Source organism: Fundulus heteroclitus, chromosome 13 (assembly GCF_011125445.2).
Source record: "Fundulus heteroclitus isolate FHET01 chromosome 13, MU-UCD_Fhet_4.1, whole genome shotgun sequence".
NCBI classification, from domain to species: domain Eukaryota; kingdom Metazoa; phylum Chordata; class Actinopteri; order Cyprinodontiformes; family Fundulidae; genus Fundulus; species Fundulus heteroclitus.
The window spans coordinates 10472206-10497835 of record NC_046373.1 but is presented as its reverse complement, the minus strand read 5'-3'; the positions used below and the strand labels follow the sequence as shown (position 1 = coordinate 10497835).

General features: G+C 39.5%; 1 protein-coding gene across 1 annotated transcript in view; it reads left to right on the top strand.

Annotated features, from left to right (window-relative positions):
• The window catches only part of LOC118565426 (syndetin-like), an 82503-nt gene that overhangs the window by 4619 nt on the left and 52254 nt on the right, over nt 1-25630 (top strand). Inside the window, exons 3-5 of the mRNA XM_036145865.1 lie at nt 4811-4933; nt 7139-7210; nt 16461-16514. Coding sequence (XP_036001758.1) covers nt 4811-4933; nt 7139-7210; nt 16461-16514 — 249 coding nt within the window. The remainder of the gene's footprint in view (nt 1-4810; nt 4934-7138; nt 7211-16460; nt 16515-25630) is intronic.

Genomic DNA, 25630 nt, shown 5'->3' with positions numbered 1-25630 from the left:
CACCGTGTGGCTGTTCGCCGTGCTCTGCTCACTGCAAACATCCTCCTCATGCGTGTTCAACCAAAACAAAACAAAAAAAGCATCATTGTTTGACGGTCATTATGACTTCACTTAGTTTAACGCCTGATGCATGAGCTTACACCAAAATGATCCGGCTCCGCACAAAGCCGTAGTCGTTCCTGTACGCTAGTGAATAATCCATTACTGCTGTCACACCGTGGAAGACTGTGACCTAACATGCCGCTGTGCGCAGTGGAGTGAGACCATTGTGCTTGATTACTTTTTTTTTTTTTTTTTACATGTTACTATAGTACTGAAACTGGAGCCTGTCACACATTTCCAACCATTTTATTTGTGATTCGAATCATTTATCATTCTCCAGGAGCTGACAGCTGCATGTGGCGAACTGTGAGTCGGAGAAGTCACGGAGCCCATGATTGATAGATGATGCTGTTGAGTCACTGTTAGGATTTGATAGACAGTCATGCACCTTGAGTGTGGTTTACAGTATTTTAAACTGAAGTTACTGTTGTTACAGCACCTTTCAAAAGTGTTCATGGCTTTTTTAACCTATCATGGTACATTCCAACCTATTTTTTTCTCTATTATGTGATGGATCTGCACAACATAGTCTAAGTTAATAAGGTAAAATGAAACAAAATTGTTTATATCAATCAAATAATTAATTTATATATATATATATATATATATATATATATATATATATATATATATATATATATATATATATATATATATATATATATATATATATAACACTGCGCAAGTGTTTGATTTTGACAGATTTCACCTCTTACCTCTCTTCTAATTGTTACAAAGAATGTGAATTTTTGGACTGTAATTGACATATTTAGTGAGAAAGCATATAGGAAGGATTGTTGATGCTCTGGTTCATATATTGTGTGATGCACTGGCACGCCGAAGAGGAATTTCTATGTCTAACTCCTTTCTATATCTTTTCATCGAGCTGCTAAGAACCTGTTCTGTTGTTTTCTCTGCAGTAACCAGTAACCACCAGCAGGGGTCACCCTTTATACGTCCACTACACATTGATAACAAGACATTTGGGGCACAGAAAGAAACCATTCATTTGCCCATATTAAGCACATCATCTGTTCAATGTATTTTACTACCGTTTAAAAGATTAAGCTAACATAATCCACGTCTGCCATGATGGAAATGAAAATTTTCCGAAGTTAAAGGAAAACACACACGTCACATTAGGAGGAAGATGTGTTTACAGAGAACAAACATATCATCTCAGATAATGCGTGATTATGCATTCAAGACCCAGCCCGGCCACTGACGCAGGCAATAAAATGACAACATAGCCGGACGGCGTTGGAGCCTCTCAGTCAGTGAGCGCTAAATGAAACGTATGATAATCAGTTGCGTCCAAGCAAGACTTTAACATTGTTATCCTTTGAGTCAGCAGCGGCGCGCTGGTTAGGGCCCCTGTCTGAGCCGTCTGCCGTCTCTGTAGCCGGCGAGAAGATCAACCCAGTGAGGATCAGCGGTGATTTCGCCGAGCTGAATTTGTTTTGACTGCTCTTGCATTTTTCCTCTCTAGGTGCGCCTTTTGTCTGTCCTCGCTTTTGTTGTTAATGGGGCCCTTCTTGTTTTTCTGTCCCCGTTCATCCATTCAGCGCTCTCCACAAACGTCTGCTTTGATTCTCTCGTAAAGCCCATGAAGCATCCTGCGCTTAGGATGCAAATAATTTCCAGTTTCTGCAATGAAATGACACGTTCATTCATTTGCAGAAAGGGGGGGAGGGGGTCTGATGGAGAATGATGGTTTGTTTGTCTCTCATGCTTTAGTGTGAAATTTGATCAAAGCATCCCAGCGGGATCGCCGGCCGCACAGGGGTTGCCTGTTTTGTGTTGTTTCTGCACTGTGCAGAGGCGAAGGTAGGGAGTTGTTTAACTCGGCGTAGTCCCGTGATGAGTCACTCTCTCAGAGGTGTTTCAAGTTTTGCAGCTGTAAGACTAAAAGGAGGGGGGGGGGGGAAGCAGGGGTCACACAGCAGAAGTTAATTTCCCCAACTAAACAGGGAGTAACTTCACAGGAGACACACACACACACACCGTCCTTCTCTCACTCCTCTTCCACTTTACCTTTTGCAGTGAGTGACTCATCCACCCCCCCAATCCCCCCCTCTTTTACACTTTTTCTCTCTCCTTTGAGCTGATTTTTTTCTTTTCCCACCCACCCTTTTGCTGCCGTAGCGTATTCTCCCCCGCCTCTCTCCTAACTCTCCTTTCCCATCTCGAGCTCTCACCCTGAGGATCCGGTCCGCTCCTTTTTACCTGATTCAAAAACACGGCAAAATGCTCCTGCACACACAACAATAAGCAATCTGGTGGTTCACTTTAATCCTCCTATTTTTTTTTTTTTTTTTTTTTTGCCCTGTATAAGAAAATCTATTTATAGCAGACTAACAGGGACTCTGTGGGTGGAAAATGGAGAATTGGATGAGGCTATATATATATATATATATATATATATATATATATATATATATATATATATATATATATATATATATATATATATATATATTGCAGTGGATAATAAAATTACACGCAGCAGCATCTCAACGTCGAAATGTCAACCAGACTGAAGCAGATTTAGATGCTCGGGAGCCCTTTTGATGCTTGCTTGTTGTTGATAACAAATATTTGTGGCTGAGCAGCTGCTTCACGCAAATTCATTGCATTCATTTGGCGCGTCGATTGAGTTTCTCCTGCATTTACATACTTCCAAGTACTTTTAACCCCCACGACCTGTTTATTGTGCTGGTGCATGTTAATGTTCTGGTAAGCTGAACATTATGCTCAAGGTTATAATAATAAAAAAAAAATAATAATAAAAAAAAGCTTCCTCCCACTTAATATAAAAGTGCCTCGCAAAAGTGTTGATATAACTTGACCTTTTCTATGTTATAACCTTGAAGGTTCAGTGTATTTTATTGTCACTTTATGTGTAGACCTTTTACAAAGTAGCGCATGACCGGTAACTGGAAGAAATTACATTTTTATTTTTTTTTATTTTTTTTTTTACAAATTTAAAAATATGAAAAGTCTGGCCCCTTTAATCGAATACCTGTTGATAAAATCCAATGGTAACAACTGTCTTCCGAAGACCCCAGTATGTGATTTTGATAGATGGTAGATGACGCCATCATCTAATTTACATATTTGTTCATACAGCTGTGAACCAGGCTGTTGGAATAAGAAGCTTTTTTCAAAGACTAAGAGTTATTAAAAACAGTGATTTAAATGTGTTTGGAACTACACATGACCTAAATGCGCCTGTTCAGGGAAAGCCTTAGCGGTTCACCTTCCAGCAGGACAGCAACCTGCACCAGAAAGGTTTAGATCAAAGCGGATTCATGCGTTAGAATGGCCCAGTCAAAGTCCGGACCTAAATCCTACTGTTAATTTGTTACCTGAGATGCTCCCCACCCACGCTGACCAAGCTTGAGCTGTTTTCTCCGTTCTTGGACGAGGTCGAGATGTGGCTCCGAAGGTTTGCAGTTCTACTGCCAAAAAAAAAAAAAAAAAAAAGGGTGGCTCTTCAGAGTATTGACTCTGTGGGATACAAATACACAAGACATTTTCACCAACAAGAATAACAAACTGGACTGAGCTGCATGGTTTTGACTCTGGGATCGAACTTTGAATCTGAACTGAATGAACTACATGTTTTTGTATTTAAATCAGATTTTTTTTTTGTAAAGTCCAATAAAATTCCTCTGCAAGGCCCCGAGTAAAGCATACAAGAAGTCATAATCTCATACGTCATGTTCTAACATAACCGTCCACTGCAGGCCTTCAGCACAAATATTCCTGCTAGTATCACTGGTGGTAGAAACTTCTGATACGTTCCCAGAGCTCAGATGAAATCATGAGGGCGTGACTTTGCGTCTTTGCTCTACTTTTCACCCTTTTCTGCCCTTGTGAAAGGCAACTCTACTTCTCCTCCATCGCCGTCGTATCGACATGTGACCGCATCTCAGCTCATTAGGGCGAGGACGTGCGCTCAAGGCTCCATTCTTCTAAAAGAGCAGCTGCAGCAATAAGGCTCGACGGATGCACAGCGCGTTAATCAATAAGGGTCTGCTGGTTCCCAGAGATTCGCAGGAGGGAGATTCTTTCCGCCCCTCGTTTGTCCTTGACATTTGACCAGCACAACAGACTCCACGCTCCTGTCGTTACTCCTTCACTGCAAAAAGGGAACTATAAAATAAGTAAAAATGTCTTGAAATGAGTGTATTTTTTCCTTGATTTGAGCAGGTAGATAAGACTATTTGCCAATAGAATGAGATTTTTGCACTTAAAACAGGAACAATTCATCTCTAAAATAACATAATTAGACACCCTGCACTTAAAATAAGACGATAGAGATGAATTGTTCCTATTTTAAGTGAAAAAAATCTTATTTCATTGGCAAATAGTCTTATTTACCTGCTCTAATCAAGGAAAAATACAATGATTTCAAGAAAATTTCACTTACTTTTAGTTCTGTTTTTGCAGTGTTGCAGCTTGTGTTCTGTTATTCTAGCGTCTTCGTACCTTTTTGTTCTCCTTCACTTCCTCCCAAACGTTTTTCCTCACTATACCTACCTTATTTTTAGTGTTCTTCCACGTGTTAAGCTCACTGCTTTTGCTACATCCCCCGCCCCCATATTTTAAAATGCACAAGTACAAGCATCGGAAAGGCTTTATGTGAAGTGCATCTTTTAAAGCTCTCTTCCTCCCTGTGCCCGTCTCTCCATACGTCCTGCAGGAGGAGATGCGGGAGCTGAGGCAGCAGCCCATCGACCCCCAGGCCGAGCAGGAAATCATCGACAGCATCGAGGAGGTCTACTTCTCCAACGACTCCTTCGACATGGTGCGGCACGAACTGGAGGTCAGTCGCGCCGGGATTGTGTAAACAAGTCCCACTCTCTACAGAACGATGAGACAGCCCCCCCCCCCATTTTAGGATAACGATTGCATCAAAGCTCGCCACATTTCACCGACTTTAATAACGGCGCCATTGCATATCAAATGGGAATAAATATGCTGTGCTGCTGCTCATTGAGCCCCGTCTGACTGGCAGGAGTAAAGCTCTTTCTTACCTGAGCTGCTGTCTCTTTACGCTCTTAGTGAGCCGCGTGCACATCACCGTGGTCCGGATTGATGGATTGCATCCACGCAACACAAGAAAGGTGTGAAATCTCATTAGATTTATCTTGGTATTGCTACACCATCCGAAATGAGACTTTCAGTCAAGAGGAAAGTAATTACCTCTCACGCTTTGGGCCATGGATTCGTAATATCTCCTTTTCTCTAGCAAAGTTTGTTTGCTGCTTACCAAAATAAGATCAACCACCATCGACTAATCTGATTTATGATCTGACGACGCGCGCTTACTGCGCAAACCGATCTTTAAAAGGAAAAAAGGAACAATCAGATTTACCTTTAGTCACAGTAGCTAAAAGAGCTAAAGGTCTTTGAAATGCGTAGTGAGATATCTTTCAGAAATTAGAGAAGATTACGTCTTTCGAGATAAAATCCCTGCTGTGACCCTGAGCCGGAAAAAAAAATATATAGTTGTAGTAAGACAGTCTTTAAAAATAAATAAATAAAACCTTGGCTTACATGGTGGGGGATGAGCATGATGCTGCGGGGGATGCTTTTTGTCAGCAGGATAACAACCCTAAACATGCCAATTTAAACTTTGTCTATAATAGAACAATTGATTATAGTTAAAAAAAAGAAAAAGAGAACACACATGAATCCAAGACATAAATAAAAATTATTAGTTAAGAAAAAGATAAAGGTAATGTGGAAATAGAAATAGTCAAGATATCAGGCTCTGTTTATTTGAAAAGCCAAGCAGTAAAGGTGGATGTCCTAAAAGGCATAAAACATTCTAAGCAGCTTTTATATTAATCTGTAGGTTATTGCAAAATTTTGTGGTGCCAACAACCTCTACTTTTCTGGTTGGACCTGGAAACATCTAGAGCAAACAAATTTCTATATTGGGCCACTTTGGTATCATGAAGTTATTTAAAGGGCCTGTTGCACGTGTATTGATGATACTTTTGATTTCAGAATTTTATTTCAGTTCACATAATAATATAAAAAAAACTGCAGTAACATAAAGGTAACACCCTTAGGCCCAGTTTATACAGCTTATCTGCAAGAAGAAATTGATATTGGGGTGAGTTACACTTTAAACTCTCATCATTCTGCATCACTTTTTCTCTTTTTGGAAATTTCTGGGTTGTTTTAATGTGTTGCGGGAAAACTGACTTCTAGTGGCAGGATGCTGTTACTACACAGTTAAAAAAAAATCACCATTCGCTGCAGGAGACAGTTTTAGTCACTTTATACAATTTAAAAGGAAAAAATCATCTACTTTATGACATGATATTCCTTTTTTTGGTCTTGGGGGCCGGATTAATTGCCTTGATGGGCTGGATTCGTACGGGCCTTGAGTTTGACACGTGGTCGATAGCATCTGAAAATTCAGTGGTTCACATCCAAGCTTTTTCATGTACAAAAACAGTGAGTCAGAAAACTAACACTGCAAATCACCATGAACACAATCGCTGCAGTGAAACATGGTGGTGGCAGCGTCATGCCGTGGGGATGCTTATTTTTTTCATCAGGGAGACAGAGGCTGGTTAGAGTTGATGTGAAAGTAAATGGAGCTAAATACAAAGCAAACCTGAAAAAAATAAACAAGAGTTTGAGGCTAGATAAGATTTGTTTGCTGTTTATCAAATGTGATCTTCCACCACCCTGTCTAATCTTACACATTGTATTTACTGACCTTTTGTATTTTGTGAGCTAGCTATAGTTGTGTGGGCTGAAAATGTATTTTAAATGCATGATCAGATCTATAACAAAGATATATGAAGACTTTTAGGAGGGTAGATTACCTCTTTCAGGGTAGATAAAATCCCCTCCTGGTTAAATGCTCATCTGGGTTATCGGCTTCATGCAGCCATTCAAATGCGGAGAGGGGTTTTAAAAGCAGACACAATGGCCTTGGCTGTGTTGGAGGATGTGGTCTAAACTTTCATCACGATTTGATGCTTGTCTGTGTTTCCTGTGATTGTAGAAGCTCCCACCTGAGCTGAACCTGCAGGAGCTGGAAGATTACAGAGACAAACTGAAGAAACAGCAGGCAGCAGTAAGTATCTGCTGGCTTTCTCTGTCACATTCAGAAACGCACACAGGCAGGTATGCCAGCAAAGGTTGGAAGACTTTTACATTACTATTGTTGTAATTTATCCATTTTAATGTTGTACGGCGTTTTTTTTTTTTTGGCCTTGCAGAGGTTAGAGGTGCATAGAAGTAGGGAGACGCGATCTTGGACAAACAGAAAGAAATAGAAGAATATATACACTGAGAGAAAGAAGAGGCTTTCATTCAGACTGGACGGAGTCCCAGATTTATCTTTCTTCCAATGGGGATTTTAATTTGTTTCTTCTGTCATATGTTCAGAAATGCTAGTGAAGATTGAACTCAGAAATCTGAAAGTTTAACAAGAAATTAAACACCAATTATATAGTCTATTTAACCCACTTGGATATAAAAATAGATTGCAGAAAATTATGATTTTTAACATTCTTAAACAGATCCAGCGGTTTACTGTCACAGTCACTTAGTTCACCAGCAGCACCAGTGATCTGTAGTCACCATAAAAATCATTATTGAATTAGAAGGAGTTGGAGAGCATGATTCTAGTGACTTTTTATGTACAATTATTTGAGTTTGCTTTATGGTACAATAATGGGAAAGGTAGATTTCTTTTTATTACTTTCTTCAAAGTCATACATCTACAAACACAGAGGTTACTATGCTTTTAATCAATTTGGGTAAACCCAAATGATGATGTCATGGCTTTGTAAGCGTCTAAAACGGTACATTCAGAATATTTGATTGAAGTGGTGGCACACAGGTGGAGACATGTTAAGGCGTCATTTCAAACTAACTTCTGTATGACACCGTGGAAGATAATCGTGGATCTCCACCAGTCTGGTCCAGTAGTTCAAGCAATGTCATGTCCTGTCATCATACTGTCCCAGGAGGAGAAGAGAAACTCAGGGAGTTAGGAGTGTTCTGCCAACATTGCACAAATGCCAACATTGCAAAAATTAGTGAATCAGAATCAGAAATACTTTAATAATCCCAGAGGGAAATTATTTTCGTTACACGCTCCAGATATACAAACAACACATAGATAGATAGATAGATAGATAGATAGATAGATAGATAGATAGATAGAAGTGCTTTCTATCAGCCATGCTTTTTATTGACTAGACCAGCGGCTACTGACGTCATTACGCTCTTGTGCGTGCAATGTGTTGTTCATGTCCGGCATGGAAAATCGGCCACTCATCCACTCTCTGTGTCACAGTGATGCGTTTAGGTACTGAAACATGGTACCGTTTTGATTTTACGAAAATCAGTATTTGGTCGTACCTGACCCAGTTATACTAGTTCTCTCTGGAGCAATGGGTAAGCAATCCAGCTAACTAATGCAAGAGGCTTGTGGAAGGATCCCCCAAAACATTTGACTCAAGTCATATACTTTAGAAGGCATTTTTATCAAATACTAAGGAAATGTATGCAAACTTCTGAAAAGCGAAAATAAATTGTCTCTCTCGTTAATTTTGGCATTTAACACCAATATAATTGTGCCAATCCTAACAGATCTAATTAATGTTAGACAGTCAGTATTTCTTTTTATGCAGTGTATATAAATATCTCTTTTAAACTATGTTGAGGTCATTTATATGTAAAAACAAAGAGGAACAATGTTTTTTAGGTAGTCTTGTTTAGACACTATAAAGAAACTGAGCGAAACCCCTCAAAAAACATGAAAATAACAAATGTCCAGAGGGCTTTAGTCCTCCGAAGCCTTAGCTGACTTCACCTTAAAGTTCATTTTTAATACTCTGGAAAGCTGAAGTAATAAAAACTGCTCCCAGCTCCTCACTCTGCCTTCGACTGCTGCCGTTCATTTTGAAATTCCGAAATAATCAAACATTCGAAGGAAAGAGCTCCCTAAAAGCTCTTTTTTTTATTTTGATGAAAGATTTGGATATGCTTTTGCGGCATCATCTCAAATCAACCGCTGCCTTCTAAAATGTTTCTCTTTATACCCCACGGGGGTCTTCCACACCTGTCCACAGCCAGAAGTGCCTTGTTAGATGTACTTAGCTTTTAAGGTTCTAAAAACACGATCGTCTCCTACAAAGAGGGGTGTGGGGAGGAATAAATGGCATATCCTGGTTTGCACTCAGTATAAATGTACCTCTTTGTTTCTTTAGTTTTGTAGCTGCGTCCCATGACAGTCGTGTCTGGTTTTCCTTCCTCAGAAGGGTCTTTTTCATGAAACCCATTATACACAGGTCAGCTAGCGACTCCCAGTTTCACAAAGCTAGCCTGTCAGACATTTATTTATAGAAGCATGTTGAAGAGTCGCTCCTTTGCAATCCGATGTAGACATTCCCCACCTGTCCCAAAGCTTTTAAACTTGTCTTCCTTATTTGTCTCATTGTAGCAGTTTCTTTTTGTTTGGATGCCACATGTATTCACCTTATTTCCTTTGTTTTTTTTGTGCAAGCCACTCCGCCTACGCTGTGTTAAGTTTTTTGGCAGCAGTCTGCTCTGCTAGCTGTTTAGATGGCAGGATGCTCCAGACATTTTGCCCTGTGGCATGGAGAAACGTGCACAGTAGCCTAGTGTAAGCATCTACCAGCCCTGTTCCATCTTTCCTGTCTGAAATGGAGAGGAAGGTCTCCGTCTATGGTTCATCAGACATCTTGTAAGCTGTAGTAACTGGTCCGAGATTGTGTCCGGCAGAACATCTACAGGTAATTTTTGGTTGTTTTAGTCTTGGGTGTACATGAGGTCTCAACTTGTTTAATTCTTTCATGTATCATGAAATGTGAAAGAGATGCATTGCTTTGCCATTTTATCGGCCGGTGATTATTTTGGATAGCCTTTTAGAAAGTCCAGTGAAAATCAGCATTTTCTTGACATGTTGTACTGTAAGGTACTTTTGTTGTCATTTGATGTTATACAGCATCCTCTACTTTTCTTGACGCCTTTAGTAAAGATTTGCAGAAAGCCTTAAAATGGGGTTTTCTTATATTGCATCACAAAATGAAGAATTCAGAAAAACATTTATTTTGAGGACACTCATTCAAATGAACGAATGTGACCTAAGAGTCTAATTTCTTTTGTTTACACTCTTCAAAATGGGTAAGACAAGAGATCATGCTAACAAGATAAGTCAGCGGTGCTTTGATCTTTATATGCAAGACATGGCCATATTAAAATGCAGACCCGTTCAATAAACTAGGATATTATTGAAAGGCTCATTTATTTCAGTAACTCGATTCACAAAGTGAAACCCATCATATAGATTAATTACACACAGACTTTTGTTTTCAAGTTTTTATGTGAATTTAAATGATTTTCTGTTAACAGCTAACTGAAAAACATGACATTATTTTCTTAGAAGTTTAAAATATTGCGTCAGACAGAAGAAAACAAACTTTTAATACAGAAATGTGGTCCTTATAGAAAATATGTTTAATACCTGCTTATAGGTTCATTTTAAAAGGTGCTTTTTATCTTTATAAATGAGCCTCATCTGAACACATATTCTAATTTGTGGTCAATATTTACAGCCGGACCAAAATAAATAAAACGTTTTAAGACTACTAGAAGTGTGACAAGCAAGGCTGGACAGAGACCCATGACTATCATGCTGCAATGAACATTGTGAGAAAGCTTAAGGAGGTTAAAGGAGTTTCTCTGAGGCTTATTGTCAGAGAATGGCAGCAAATAATGTCCTTTTGTGCTACCAAGTATTCATGACAACCTTTCGCTGTTTGGGTGGAATAGAATGAAATAGGTGTATAAGTCCTACCATCACGAATGTAAAGGTGTTGAGTTTTCTGAACCCTGCTGGGACTTTAACCATGACTATGTGCTTTGGTCTGGTGAGACTGACTCGGAGCAGTCCAGGGGTTCTATATTTGAAATGGGGGTAAAATAGGGGACATGGGTTGTTTCTCCATATTTTAGGTACACTTGAGGATCTGTGATTTTGTTTTGACTGTTTCTCTTCCAATGGTCCTGGGTTTCTTGTCAGAGGCTTGATTTTAAGGCTTCCTGCATATCTTAAACCAGAGGTGACATTGTGTGATTAGCTCTGTACTTTTTTTTATATTAAAGAGAGTTCAAACTTAAATCATAATGGGTGCATGGTATTTTTAAACAAGAAGTTTTGTTCTTTATCTACAGAAGAGTTTCTGTGCTGAAATAAGCTTATTAAAAAAAGGGCGTTTAGCATCAGAAAAGCAGCTCAGCAGGAGTTCCAGCAAGTCTGTGATTGATTTCATGCTCTGATTTGGTTCTGTATGGAGAGCTGTAGGACTTGTTTGGCACTACAAACAATCGCGTGCTCTGCTGATGAGATACGGGATAAAGTCAGAGTTATGCTAATGGAGCCGGCTTAGGGAGACTGCTGAATTTCATATTTTCGGCAGAGTTTAGTCAGCGGTGTGCAGCAAGAAGAAATAATAAAGGAAAGAAATATCAAAATGTTCGTGTAGCCTGCAAATATGAAATGATGTTGGGCGAATTGTGCATGTGCGCTGTGGTTCATCAAACTAATGGTGTCCCCCTGCAGCCAGCTTTGAACAGGCCACATTCCCTCTGAGGAAGCGATAATGATACTTTTAGACTCTCAGCATAGGGGCTGCCCTGGGACGGCCTTTTTTTCCCCCTGGTAGCTGATGTGGAGAGCCCTCCTCGTGCTGCGCCTGCATCTCTGTGGCTGTAGAGTTTCTCTGCCATGTCAACCACATGTATTTATAGCTCTGCATCCCATTTTCTCTTCGCTCCCGCTGTGTGAGAAGATCGGCGAATACGACTAACGCGTCGACTAATTTTAGCTTTTAAAAACCTCTCCGTGTCAATCCTCTGCCGGCGGAGAACAACTTTTGCAGTGAAGAGAGCTTTGAAAGTCATGTAGCATATCTGTGAGGTGGAAAGGAAATACACAGCTGGTCATAAAAACTCTCCCGGGTTTTTTTGCAATCCATTTTCCAAATGTGCAACGAGTATGGCACAAATGCAAACCTACCGAGGCACGGCTGTCCACCTAAGACGAAATGCCTGGCAGGCTGAGCATCCATCGGCCAAGAAGCCCATGGGAACTCTGGAAGACCTGCAGAGATCCACAGCTCGGGTGGGAGAATCTGTCAACAGGACAATTAGCCATCTTTCCTAAAAACCTCAGAAAGGAAATAAAGCCGTAGAAAGTCGTGTTTGCGGTTTGCCACAGGCAAACAAACGGGCAGGTAAGGGTCACTGCCAGCATGTGAGGGGAGGTTTGGCTTCTACGCAAAATGTCATGTTTAGCATATGAAACATGGTGGTGGCCACATCCTGCTGTAGGAATGTTTGTTTTTTATTTCTTCAGTAGGGACAGGGAAGCCATTCAGAGTTCACGGGAAGAAAATGGGTGAAACAAGATTCAGGGCAACTTTGGCAGAAAAAGCTTTAAGGAGCTTCAAGTCTTGAGACTCTGGTGGAGGTTCATCTTGCAGCAGGACAACCACCCTAAGCATACAGCTGGAGCTAATCCATGTGTTAAAAGGGTCTAGTCAAAGTCATGAAATACAATTTTTAAAACTCTGCGTCAAAAAGAGTATTCACATATGCTTGATGTCAGTTTAACTGAGTTTGAGCCATTTTTCAAACAAGAATGGTCAAAACTTTACGTTTCTAGATGCTTGTGAACACAGTCCAAACGATGTGTAGAAAGCAGCTGTAATTGCAGCAAAATGTGGTTCTAGATTTACTAAGAGGCGCTGAATACAAGTGCATCCCATAATTTGTCTTTCTTTTTTATCCACAGTTAGGCACTGCTTTGTGCTGATCTATCTCATAGACATAGAGTCTCAATAAAATACAATAAGGTTTGTGATCTCATTGTGTATGTATATGGTTTAATAGCAGCAGAGCCCCTGTTATATCTCACCACCCAGTCGCCCAGTTTCTGCTTAAACAATGTTTCATTTACTTTTTGCATTCCCAGTCCAGTTAGAAGAACAGCTGTCTTTAAGGGAATTTGGGAACTGGCAGTAATGGGTTCTGTCGTTCTGATCAGCTTCCTTAGTTAGTGATGCTTATGCAATCGTTGCCTGAACCTTGCCCAGCCGCCTCCGTACGCTTAAATTTAGGGTGGAACGATGATGTGCTGCCGCGGAGCGAAAAGTACGAGCGAGCGAGAATGAACCTTGAAAGATTACGTCATCGCATGATGAAAATAGACCCACACAGACGACAGGCTTCAGAGTAAGGACAAGTATTATTTTAGCACCGTACATCTAAAAGTCTCGACACCTAATTTCAAGTCGTCATGTCTGTGCCTGGTGTGATGTTTTCAGGACTATAAAATGTAGCTTGTACAGCTTTGTAATGTATGTGGAAACTCTTTGGAGACATATTCAATGCAACTTATTACTCCTGCCGACCTTGATTAGTGCAGCCTTGTTTTGGTCTAATTACCTCATGCAGTTGTGTTAATTCTGGCTGAAAAACTTAACGCGTTCAAATGCAAATATATGCAAATACTGTCTGCACTTATATCCAGCCTTTGACATAATTGCATATTACAGCCTTCTTGCTAATTACTAAGCGCTAAACAAACTATACGTGCCTTTTTTTTTATTCCTATCTGCAGTGTTTTAAATAGTTCAGTGCAATTTAAAAGGCATCCTTCGCCTCATGTCATTTTGTTTCCTTTTTTTTTTATTCTCATGCCATGCAAATAATTTCCCCCATTCTCTTGTGTTTATTTGTTGATTATTCATCATTGGCAACCATTTATTTTGGACAATATTTGTTCCATCTGCTAAATATTAAATGCACCGTGCTTGCTTTGCTGCCCACTTACTGCACAATTAACCTCAGTTTGTGTCTGTGAGGGCAAGCTGAGAATTAATGACTTTGGCCTTGTGGCTCAGGTAGTGCTCAGTTATTCACAGCTGGTTCTTTGCTGTGTGTATTGGCGCTGCTTCACTTCTTTAAAAAAAAACGTTTTGTAATAAAAGGTAAAATATACAGATAGGTGGCGCTGTGGCATTACTTTTGCGCATCTAATCTGAGATTGAGGTGACTTTTATTTTTTTTTCCTCCCAGGTCATAATAACTCGGATGTCCACTTCTTCTGATTCCAAATACTTTTTTATCCTGTTTTTGTTTTAAATATAGATTTAAATGTAAAAAGAGGCCCCCCGGTTATCAAGATTTTCACAAAACAAACTCCCTATTTAATTGGAGCAGCGTTTTCCATCTGCTGAGGTCTTCAGTTTCAGCTCTGCATGCTTAACACATGTTGAAATGTCATCTCCACCCCTGCCTTCATGCGCCGCATACTAACAACCTGACCGCCTCCTCACTGCTTTGAGTATACTCGTGCTTGTTCTCCAACATCACTCCTTCTTGCTTTGTAGAAATCTTGCTCGCAGCCTTATTTTCACACAGTTGTTGTACACTCATGCAAAGTACGACAAAAAAATCTAAATCTAAAGCATTCATTGCCACTTTATAATTAAAAAAGACATGACAAAAGGAAACACATTTTTCTTTTCGAGCTATAACATTACAGTGGAAAAAGGAAAAAAAAAAAGTCAGATATAGATAGATAGATAGATAGATAGATAGATAGATAGATAGATAGATAGAGGAAGGATCTTCTTTACCTCACGGTGGACATACAAGCTTGAGGAACAGTGAGTCTGATGGATGAAGAGGATCTGAGAGTTTGGCTTGGTCCATGAGTGTGAAGGCTTTGATGGCTTTAAAAGAGAGGAGTCGTATTTTTAAGTCTTTGTGATATTTAAAGGGGAGCCGGTGGAGCTGATGAAGAGCAGGAGGGAATGGGGAAAAGGGTGTTCTGGTGACGATTTGAGGAGCGGCGTTCTGAACCAGTTGGAGCCCAGACAGGAGGGAGTTACAGTAATCCAGGCAGGAAGTGACCAGAGAGTTAACCACCATGATGGTGCGTTACCACACTGATTAAAAAGGCTTCCTTAATTTTTTTTTATAATATCAAGTCAGTTACACTTCATTGGTATTGATAAAACAGGAATGGTTTTGCAGAGGGAGGCCTCAGGCACTGCTTGTCAATAGTTTTCCATTTGACCAGGGTCTGCGTCACTATTGGCAGCATTTAACTCCACCAGGATGGCATTGGCAGAAGGTTTGCTGTGTCTCCCAGGACAGTCTCAAAAGCATGAAGGGGACTCCAGGAGACAGGCAAATACCTAAGGAGAGATGGACAGGATCATCAAAGGCCCTAAACCCATCAGGGGGACCGGTATCTGCTCCTCTGTGCAAGGAGGAACAGGATGAGTTCTGCCAGAGGCCTACAAAGTGTCCTCCAGTGGGCCACTAGCGAGATTGTCTAAACGAACCAATAGAAACAGACATAATGAAAGTGGCTCGAGGGTCCAACGTCCTTCTAGGCCCTGCTCAGAACCGTGGAGCTCGAACACCAGAATCGGCAGGTTCAGGACTGGCACCCTGTTCTTTTCACAGACGAGAGCCGGTTCACTCTGAGCTCATGCGACAGACGTGAATGGGCCTGAAAAAGCTGTGGTGAAGCTTATGCTGCCTGAAAAATTGTTCAACATAAACGTCCATCACGGTCCCTGACCAAAATGTGGTAGAACATCTCTGGGACGTCGTGTTTAGGTCTATCCAACGCCACCGGGTTGCGCCTCAGGCTGTCCAGAAGGTCAGTGATGCTCTGATCAGGATCCAGGAAGAGAGAGCCTAGGACACCGTCATCTGAGAAAGAGCATTCCCGGACGTTGTCAGGCGTGCCTAGAAGCACGTAGGGTCCACACAAAGTACCATTCTGAGCTGCTGCAATGATGTGTAAGAACACCTCATCAGATTTTTAGTTTCACTTTCTCTCTGACTATGCTCTTAGCCCTCTGTGGGTCGATAGTTTTCATTTTCGTCAAATGATGTGACATGCTTTTGTTCCGAACATACCGCCCACTCCATGGACATTTGAGCAGGATTTTTCTTTTGAAGCTACTGTGTGTTTTTAAGAGTGAGAGAGTAGAAAACTGCAGTCTGAACAGCTGTAGCAGAGAGACGTCTCATAGAAGCAGAACTTTCTATTCAGGAAGATGTGCGATAAAATCACAAAGAGAGTGACTGTCTGTTAAAATGCTGTAGGTATTTGGTGATTTAGACACAGACATCATTATTGTTATTCTTGCCACATTCTCAAAATACAATTACAATTCCCAATCCGTTTCTGTAGGGTGGGGGACAGAATGTGTCTCTGCTCTTTTTCATAACATTTCCATTTTATGTTACTTATCTCTCCGCAGGTTTCCAAAAGGGTCGCCGATCTCATTTTGGAGAAGCAGCCTTCTTATGTCAAGGTACGTTTCCAGTGTCTCATCTTCCCATACACTCTGCCAGCCAAAAAAAAAAAAGAAATTTGTTTCTGTCTCTAATATTCTATTTAGGACCAGCTTTAGCTTGCATTGTATCACGCATTTCATTGAGTTCATCCAGTGCAGCAACCTTTCCTTCAGGTGGCCAATAACTGTGGAAACCATGTCTGAATTGGGTCTGAAACGTCTGACAGTTTGAGCATCATGATAGCTGGCACTTTCATCTTAGAATATGCCAGTGCCATCGTGTAATAAGAAAATACTTGTCAATAGAGAGACCTGTTCATTCATTATGTTTTGGCATCAGCCCTATTTTTTTTTTTTTTTACCCTGCGTATTCTTGCTGAACCTGGGACCTGACCAACTAAATCAACTTCAGATTGTGCTGCTGCCCCTTCAGGCCTGAATGTTGGGCACAAATCATGATCCACGCACCACTTAATTTGATGCTGTTGTTATCCTGAGGCAACCCTTTGCCAAGGGACTCTGTAAATCTAGGCTCATTAGACAAGATGACCTTCTCACTATTGTTCCAGAGTCAATTTTGAAAGTTTTTTTTTTTTTTTTACACATCTGGGTTTTTGTGTAGCACAGCTCAGGCACACACCTTGGATTTTAATTTTAAGTTTCTCAAAATTTGTCTCATAATATGAGAGGTTACGACCTTCAAGTGTGTCATAATACCTGATAGATAGAGCATGTTGGGCTGAATACCTTATGTTCTCTTTGCATTGCTTTGTATTTATTTTCCCCATTAGGCAGTTTGTAGTTTCATGCTTAAATGATCTCCAGTCACAATCACTTTTATGGTGACATATTTTCTGCTGAAATTAAGGTTTACTGCTACTATTACTACAACAGTTTTTTATTTTTTTGTTGACAACTTTAGGTACTTTCTTCCATACCTTTTTTTATTTTATGCACAGCAAATATTAAAATCCTTCTGAAACAATATATAATGTATTTTCTTGCACGGTTGATTTAGAAATATATATATATATATATATATATATATATATATATATATATATATATATATATATATATATATATATATATATATATATATATTTTTTTAACTCACCCTGTGACTTTTTTCTTTGTCACCTCAGCTGCTGAAATTTAGTTTTCCTTACATGGGCTCTTTTGTGTCTTATAATTGCTTCTTTTCTGAACTCCTAACATAATGGCTTACTCTGATGCTACCAGGGTGTCATGTCAACTACCAGATCTTTGGTAACCATAGCGATAGGAAATTAGACTCCATGCCCATGAGAAGGCAACAGGGAGGATGCAGTGATGTTGTATATATTCATAAAAAGAGTCAAGTTATGAATTAAAACTAAGCTGGAAAAGTGCTTAGGTGATTGCCTAGTGATTAACTGAATTGAACTGTGGGTAGTTTTAAAAAGTTTTTTTTCCCCACAACATTTAAGTGCTTTGCATGGCTTTGTTAAGTCTTCTATACTCCTCAAGAAAATGTCAATTTGCTTGCTTTGCTAAAAATAACTAGTCAATAAATAAAGTCTTTATTTGGAACTTTTAAGTTAATAAACGGAAACACGGTGCATAAAATACTACCATCATCTTAATGTGATGGAGAACCATGCCATCTTAGATTAGGAACTAAAATAACGAATGCATCATGGGTATACCTTATGTGATCCATCAATATTTAAGCTTACATAATCAATTTGATATGCATATTGTATTACTAAGGTAATGGGGTAGTTAAATCCAATTAATATTTTTGCCATTTTGTTCTTATGTTAAACATTGCATTTAATTAATCCTATTTGATTTACAGTACAAGCATTATATTACGCCACAGCCTGCAACCGAAGCACTTTATAAACCTGTTTTCCTTAAGTTAATAGTTTGCAATGATGTATTTGAGAGTAATCACATTTTAGTCAAATACAACTATTTGACACTATAAGCAACATTTTTGGGTAATAAATAAACATCATGGGTGTGCCAACATTTCAGTGTCCACCGCAATAGTATAGTGTTTTTTTTTTTCAAATGTATAGTTTCTCTTATCAACCCTTTGTAGTCTTTTTCTAAAAGATCTGCGAAGAAAAGACATCCAGAGGGCTTTAATCTGCTCTTTTTGCTGAAGTTTAACACATCAGTGAGCACATAAATCACAGAGCCACATAATGCCTTTCTGCTAAGCGTCTAATATGATTCATAGCTGGTCAGTGGTCAGTTTGATCTCTGATGACACTCTCTGGGGATCCTTAGCCTCCACTTGTGCTCAGAATGTTTGATTCTGTCCCCTTACAATTTATAATTATTTCTTAGCTTATAAAGATTCAGCTCTCATGTTAAAGATTGTTCACTGATGTTTAATATGTCTGCACAAGATCGAAGACTGATCCACTGAAATTGCTGCATAAATAAGACAGACATTTATTTATTTATTTTTTTTTAGTTTCCACTTGTATATTCTTCTTTAGAAATAACAGAGCCCTCAAACTTTATCATCTTCAGACTTGTCAAAAATGTTATTTGCTTTTCCTCCACCATTTTTGGATGAGCTAAATCAACACCATCTCGCCCACAGCACCCTGAAAGTATTCAAGATGCTTCTCTTTTCCTATTTAAGGTTTCAGTCTTATTTCAGTATGGATAATTCATTGATCGCTTCCAAACGCTACACAAAACACCACATAATAAAAATATGTTGCAATATTGAAGAAAATATGTGAGAAATCACATGGACTAAAGTATTTGTAGCCTTTGCCATGATGGCTACAAATGCTCAAAAATTGAGCGCATGTGAGTCCTGTTTCTACTGATCATCCTTGAGGTGTTCCTGCAGCTGAATTGGAGTCCATCTGTGGTAAATTAAGATGATTTTTTACCGAATATGGAAAGGCACATATTTTTCCAAATTGGGTCCAACAGCTGACAGCAGATGTCGGAGCACAAACCAAGGAATTGTCTGCAGACCTCAGAGATGGGATTACCTAAAGGCGAAATTCTGGGGGAGGGTACAGAAAAAAGATTCTGCAGCTTTGAAGGTCCCAGTGACCATATTGGCCTCCATCATCAATAATTAAAAAAGTGCACTGTACTATCCAGCCGCTCTTCCTTCCTGCCTTCCTCCTTGATTGAATATTGCTTCTATTATTGCAGGAGCTTTACCTAGAATTTGGGATTATAGCTTCCAGGTGTGGGAGGATTTGTAACTGCTTAAATAAGCACAATAGGAAACAAACTGATGTGGCACGGCAATTATTGACTTCAGAGTGTGCATGATTATACTGAGTGCTTTGCAAAAATATTCATACCATGATAACCTTTCAGCATTGTCTTACATTACAACCAAAAACTTCACAGTACTAAGATTTTATGTGTAAGACCAGGGGTCTTCAAAGGGGGTCGGGACCCTCCTGGGGGTTGTGAGATGATTTGGTGCTGATTTGCTACAAATATTTAGTATTTCCTTATTTGCAAAACTGATACCAAAGTATAACTTTACAAAAATGTTCAAAATTCCTAATTTTAATGCACGAGGAAGGCCGTGCTCTTTCATAAAAAAGTTCTTATAAAAATACTACTTTATTGTCATGATATTACGGCTTTATTCTCCTAATTTCCTGCCCAAAGACACCCCCCCCACCCCCCCCCCCCCCCCCCAAAGAGAAAAAAAAAAAAAAAAAAAAAAAAACTTCCTGCGAAAATGGGGTCACCACTTCCTGGCACTGTTATTTTGGGGGTCACAGGCAGAAAAGTTTGGGAACCCCTCTGTTAGACCAACGCAAATTAGTACATACCAGTCATTGTAAAATGTTCCTAAAACTGTGGCATCCATATTTTTTTCCACACCCTTTATGCTGATAACCGAAGTAAAATACATTGCAACCAATTGCCTTCAGTTATCCTTATAATTGGTAAATAGAGTCCACATGTATTTAATTTAATCTTTATATCTAAGTAGCTGTTCTGTGAATCCCTCAGAAGCTTGTTGGAGAACATTAGTGAAAAAACAGCATCACGAGGGCAGCGGAAAACAGAGCTCAGCGATGGTGTTGTGGAGATGTTTAACGCAGGGTTTAACGCAGGGTTAGATTTTATATATATATATATATATATATATATATATATATATATATATATATATATATATATATATATATATATATATATATATATATATAAAAATTCAAGCTTTGAACATCTCATGAAGCACAGCTCAGTCCATCAGTACAAAGCAAACCTACGAAGACGTGGCCGTCCACGTCAACAGACAGAGCGAGGAAGGGGACACGAGGGACATGGAAAATGGTGCTCTGGTCAGATGGGACCAGACTTGAAGTGGCCAGCATGCAAAACGCGATATGAAACTAGCAAGGCACATCAACCTGAACACACCATGCCCATGGTTAATTAAAAGGGGCATCGTCACGTGTTGTGGGCATTCTGTTCTTCAGCACAGGGAGGCTGGTCAGAGATTACAGGGGGGGTGGATGGAAGAAAAAAAAAGTATGCAGCTAAATGCAGGGGTAATCCTGAAAGCCTGTTAGAGGCTGTGAAAAGCTCGCAGCCGTACTGGGAACAAAAAGGTGGCTCCTGGCAGCCTTTAGATACTTGATGGCTGTCTCGTAACATAAACGGTACGTTAAAAAGGATCGTCCGCTGTACTATGCGGTTTTGTTCTTTAAATAACTCCCTGTTTTACTTTTCACTGCCCTCAGCACAACAAAGTGAGTTGAGCAGAGCCTAAACTGCGGCATCATTACTATGTAATATATGTATAAATGTAAGGAGGCAGTGCAGAGTTAATGTGCTGAAGGGGTCACCGAGTGGACCTCGCATGAATATATGAATAAAAAACCAGGAGAAAAACTTCCCTTATGACTAACAATTTCTTTCTCCCACTCAGGCTGTATAGAGCAGCAGCCTGACCGGACGCTATATTGGATTCAGTTGTCCTGTATGTGAAAAGTATTAAAAGCTGTTAGTTATAACAGCTGGAAGGTGCGATATAAGAGAAAGTTGGAGCCTCAGGCTGGACTCTGAGCTCTCATCGTGTTCAGCACATGTGATGTTGCGGGTGTGTTTACGTGCGCTTCTGTTTTTATCTCCATCCAAGTTCTCTTCGCCTTTTCCACGGTGGAAAAACTGGATAGGACGTCACATGACTAGGGCGTGACACACAGGCGCCATTGCTGTGCGTTGAGTCGGGGCTGCTGCAGAAGTAGCGGCAGAAGAACACAAAACTGGTTGTTTTTAAAGGCCAGTAAACTTTTAGAAGTAGCACGACACGTCGCTATGACAGTTTTGCGTTGGATGTCATTGAAATCTAAATGACATAAAATGTAATTTATGAGAAATTCCAGGAAAAATGTGCGATGTACACAGGTATGCCTTGAGTAGTAGTACAGTGTTTAAGATACTAAAACAAAAATTTAACCTGGTTAATAAAAGATTAAATAAAATGATATAATACAATGATGTCAATATTCATTTATAGTAAGTTATTAGCAGAGTTCTTGAAGGGTACACAGAATCTGGTCATTTTAGCAATAAATAGGCTTTAAGCTAGGTGTTGATGAACAGGCTATGCTAGCATTTTGACATAACGACACTAGTGTTTGTCATACTTCCTCCATTATGAACAAATATAAATTTACAGCTGACCAGAGCTTTTAAAGATGTTTTAATCCTCTCTCTCTGCTCCTCCTCTACTTCTTTCTTCGTGTGTCTGTGCTGCTGTTACCGCCAGGGGGTGAGAGGGTGTCTGTCCTCTGAGAAATTCAGCGAGGCAGATATACCCAACCCGACAGAGCCGCACAGACTGCATGGATTGTTTATTATTTTTAAAACTGAGCGGGACGTGGAAAAAAGCCTTTGGTCTCACTCCTTTGTGATAGCCTAGCCGTGCCAGGTCGTCGGGAGCGAGAGACAGGCTGACGCACCGGGAAATGTCCTGATGGCCAGTCTGCCCCTGAAACCTTCTTGTATTGGTCTATATAATTTCAGAAATTTCAACTTCAAGGCCAGAAACCAACAAACTGTGATACAATGATGCAGTTTCAGCTGTTAGTCACGCTGTCAATTTAATTTCTATCTTTATAGCACAGTAGAACTCCTGTCAACACTATAATTGTTCAGTTTTAACATTGCTTATGGATTGATGTTTAGGGAGAGTACATATTTTCTATGTATCATAACATCAAAAAAGCAACTTTCTCAGCTTTAACTTGAGCCGTATCTTATAAAAACCGCGTAAAAGTTAAGAGTGTCACAACCATTTTTTTGACGGATGTGTGTGGTCGTTCTGTATTAGAACAGCATGGTTTTGTTGACAAGACTCAACGCATAGCAGTGGCGCCCGTGTGCGCGCATTGCTGTCTGTAGAGGCAAATAGGGGATGTCCTAACCAGCAACATATAATGAAACATTTAGAAATGTCTCTTCATTGGCGATAAGATGTTTCAGAACTTTGGCCGGGATATCGCTGCCTCTGCACCCTCAGGTCGAGTCTTTTGGTGGATCTGTTTTCAGTGAATTTTCACTGCCTTGAAAACAACAGAGGTTTACAGTTATTAATGAAGCCTCAGCTGGCGTCATGGCTGCATGATCACAGCATGAGATACAATCAGCCGGATTCAGTTTTTAAATGTATTCCTCGGGTGGACTTGGCAGGTCACTTTATACCTGCTCCCATGTTACTGCCAAGCAGACGAGGCCATTTGGAGAGCAGTGTAACGCACAGGGGTGTACAAACATCCCTGTGCCACTATTAATTAGATTGCTTGCTGTCTGGATTAAATATTTGTTTTGTGCATGTATTAGTTTGTCATGCAAGGTAAGAGGTTTCGATAAAGAAGAAAGAAAATCTTGTGAGATTATCTTTGTGAGTGGTTTTCATGCTCTTTCTCTTTTACGGTTTAGGACACTAATCACCAAGAGTAACAATTTGGACACAGCCTTTCTGTTATTGCTCCTAGGGGTAATTTTTATGAAGCTGTTTTTGGTGCATTAATTCATAGTGTTGTTTGTCACGTCAGATAATAGAACAAATCCATTAAAGACCTATAACCAGACTGGGAATTAGCTTAAGGCCTAGTGGGGCAAATTAACAATGTGATAAATATATTTTATTTATCTCCCTCTTTAAATCAACCCGGGTGCACAGGAAAACAAATTTGCAAGGTGCTGCTGTAAGTTTATTTAAAGTCAATTTTACCAACAAAAACTTGTAATTTGTATTTTTTTAATGTTAAAAAGAATAATTATAAAGTTTCTAAGTAAAAATAGACAATTTTTTTCCAGATCATTTTTAAATAAAGTGATTTACATTTAACCTTAAATTTACAGAACGACCCTCCATATGTTACAATATGCCGTAATTCATTTTAAACAGAGATGGAGCTGTAATGAAAACAAAAAAATATCAAAAGTAATTACACCCTGAAACTCCAGGGTACGTACAGCATATTTAAAACCTGAAAATGTAAAACAGGGGAGCAGATTATTTCTTTTATTACCATGACTTGCCATGACCATGGCAGGGTATGAGTAATTTATTTATAATAACTATTACCAGTAACAGAGCAAATTCTTCACAGCACCGTTACCTGCAGCAGAATTACCAAACACGCTGACTGCATTAAACATTTGGCAAATGTTTACTGTATGGTAAACATTAAAACACTTCTTAAGTTACAGGTTTTAACTAAGAGGGCTTTTCTGTGTGTGTGCTGCTATGCTATTGCTAGCTGTCCCATAAACAGAAACAAGTGGAGATTCTGCTGGAGCTTTTACTGCTAATCTGGCATAACTGATGAATGAACATTTTTTGTCAGGATCGTTGTTAAAAGTTAGAGCTGCCTTTTAGTGCCAGAGAATTTAATATTAAAATTATGTAAACCGACTGAAGAGCTAACATTTTGTCACTAGTTTAGTGATCGCTCAGAAGGTTGAAGGGTTTACAGCCTAACTTTGCGTCATATTTCTACTTCTGTGTGAGATGAATTCTGAGAATCATCTGGATCAATGAGCATCGAACATCAGAACTGTTACTGAAGGAAGAATTCAGAGCCTTGCTGTCGTTCGACTCATTCCTCACTCACAGGCCCCTGGTGGACCCGGTGGACCTTTTGAGCTGTGTACCTCTGACTCTCTGTCTTTTGGGTTGGCTGATGGGGAAATCCTGTTTGAAAAAGGCACTCCGCTCAGTGGTTCCTGTGTTTGGATCATCTCTTTAACTGAGTTAGGGATATGTAGAAGATCTTAGTGAAAAACGACTACTAAGGCTAAGTCTAAGTCATTAAGCTCAAGGTGTAGAGGAGAAACATGAATCTTGCATAGCTTTGTACAAAAGATAAATGTTTTGTCTGATGCAAACAAAAACACAGTTGACACGAGGTCTGTCTGACTTGGACAGCCTCAGTTAGCCGCCTTGTTGACTAAGGTTTGGATGTTTTGAGTCTGAACTAAACTCCCACCGGTAGCGTGTGCCTTCTGGGTGAGGAGCTGTCACAAATGGCTGATCAACCAATCAGAAGCAGCCTAATAAAAAAGGGATTCTGCTGTTTATTTTAAACCACATTCTTTGAACTAAAAGGGACCTCACTAACAACTACAAATGTCAGCAAGTTATCAGTTCAGATAACTTAAAACTGAGTCTTTTCTTTACATACTATTTTTCTAACACACTCAGTCAATTGATAAAAGAAGCAGCATTAGCATTCAAGGGGTAACACCTTTAGCCAAAATACAGATATAGGTTTGTGATTTTTAGGGCTTTCTGGATTTCGTAATTTGCTAAGCAAAATATGTCATACAAGGTTAAATAGTATATATAAATATATATCACTTTATTTGTAATTATAAAAAGTGAAATTATTTAACTGAGAAAAACAACTTGTGGAAATAGGTGAATAAAGGTGCAAGTACCGTGTTTTGTTTCTGTTTTTTCCCTTTTGGTTCAAGCATGAACAAAGCCTATTTAGACTTTCTCAGTCCCTTAAAAACAAAACATCACAAGGCGCTTGTCCCTCCGGAGAAAATCCTTGTTACTGAATAAACTCTTGCAAAGGGATCTTGCGTCTCATCAAGATCTTCGTCAACAGTCAAGATCA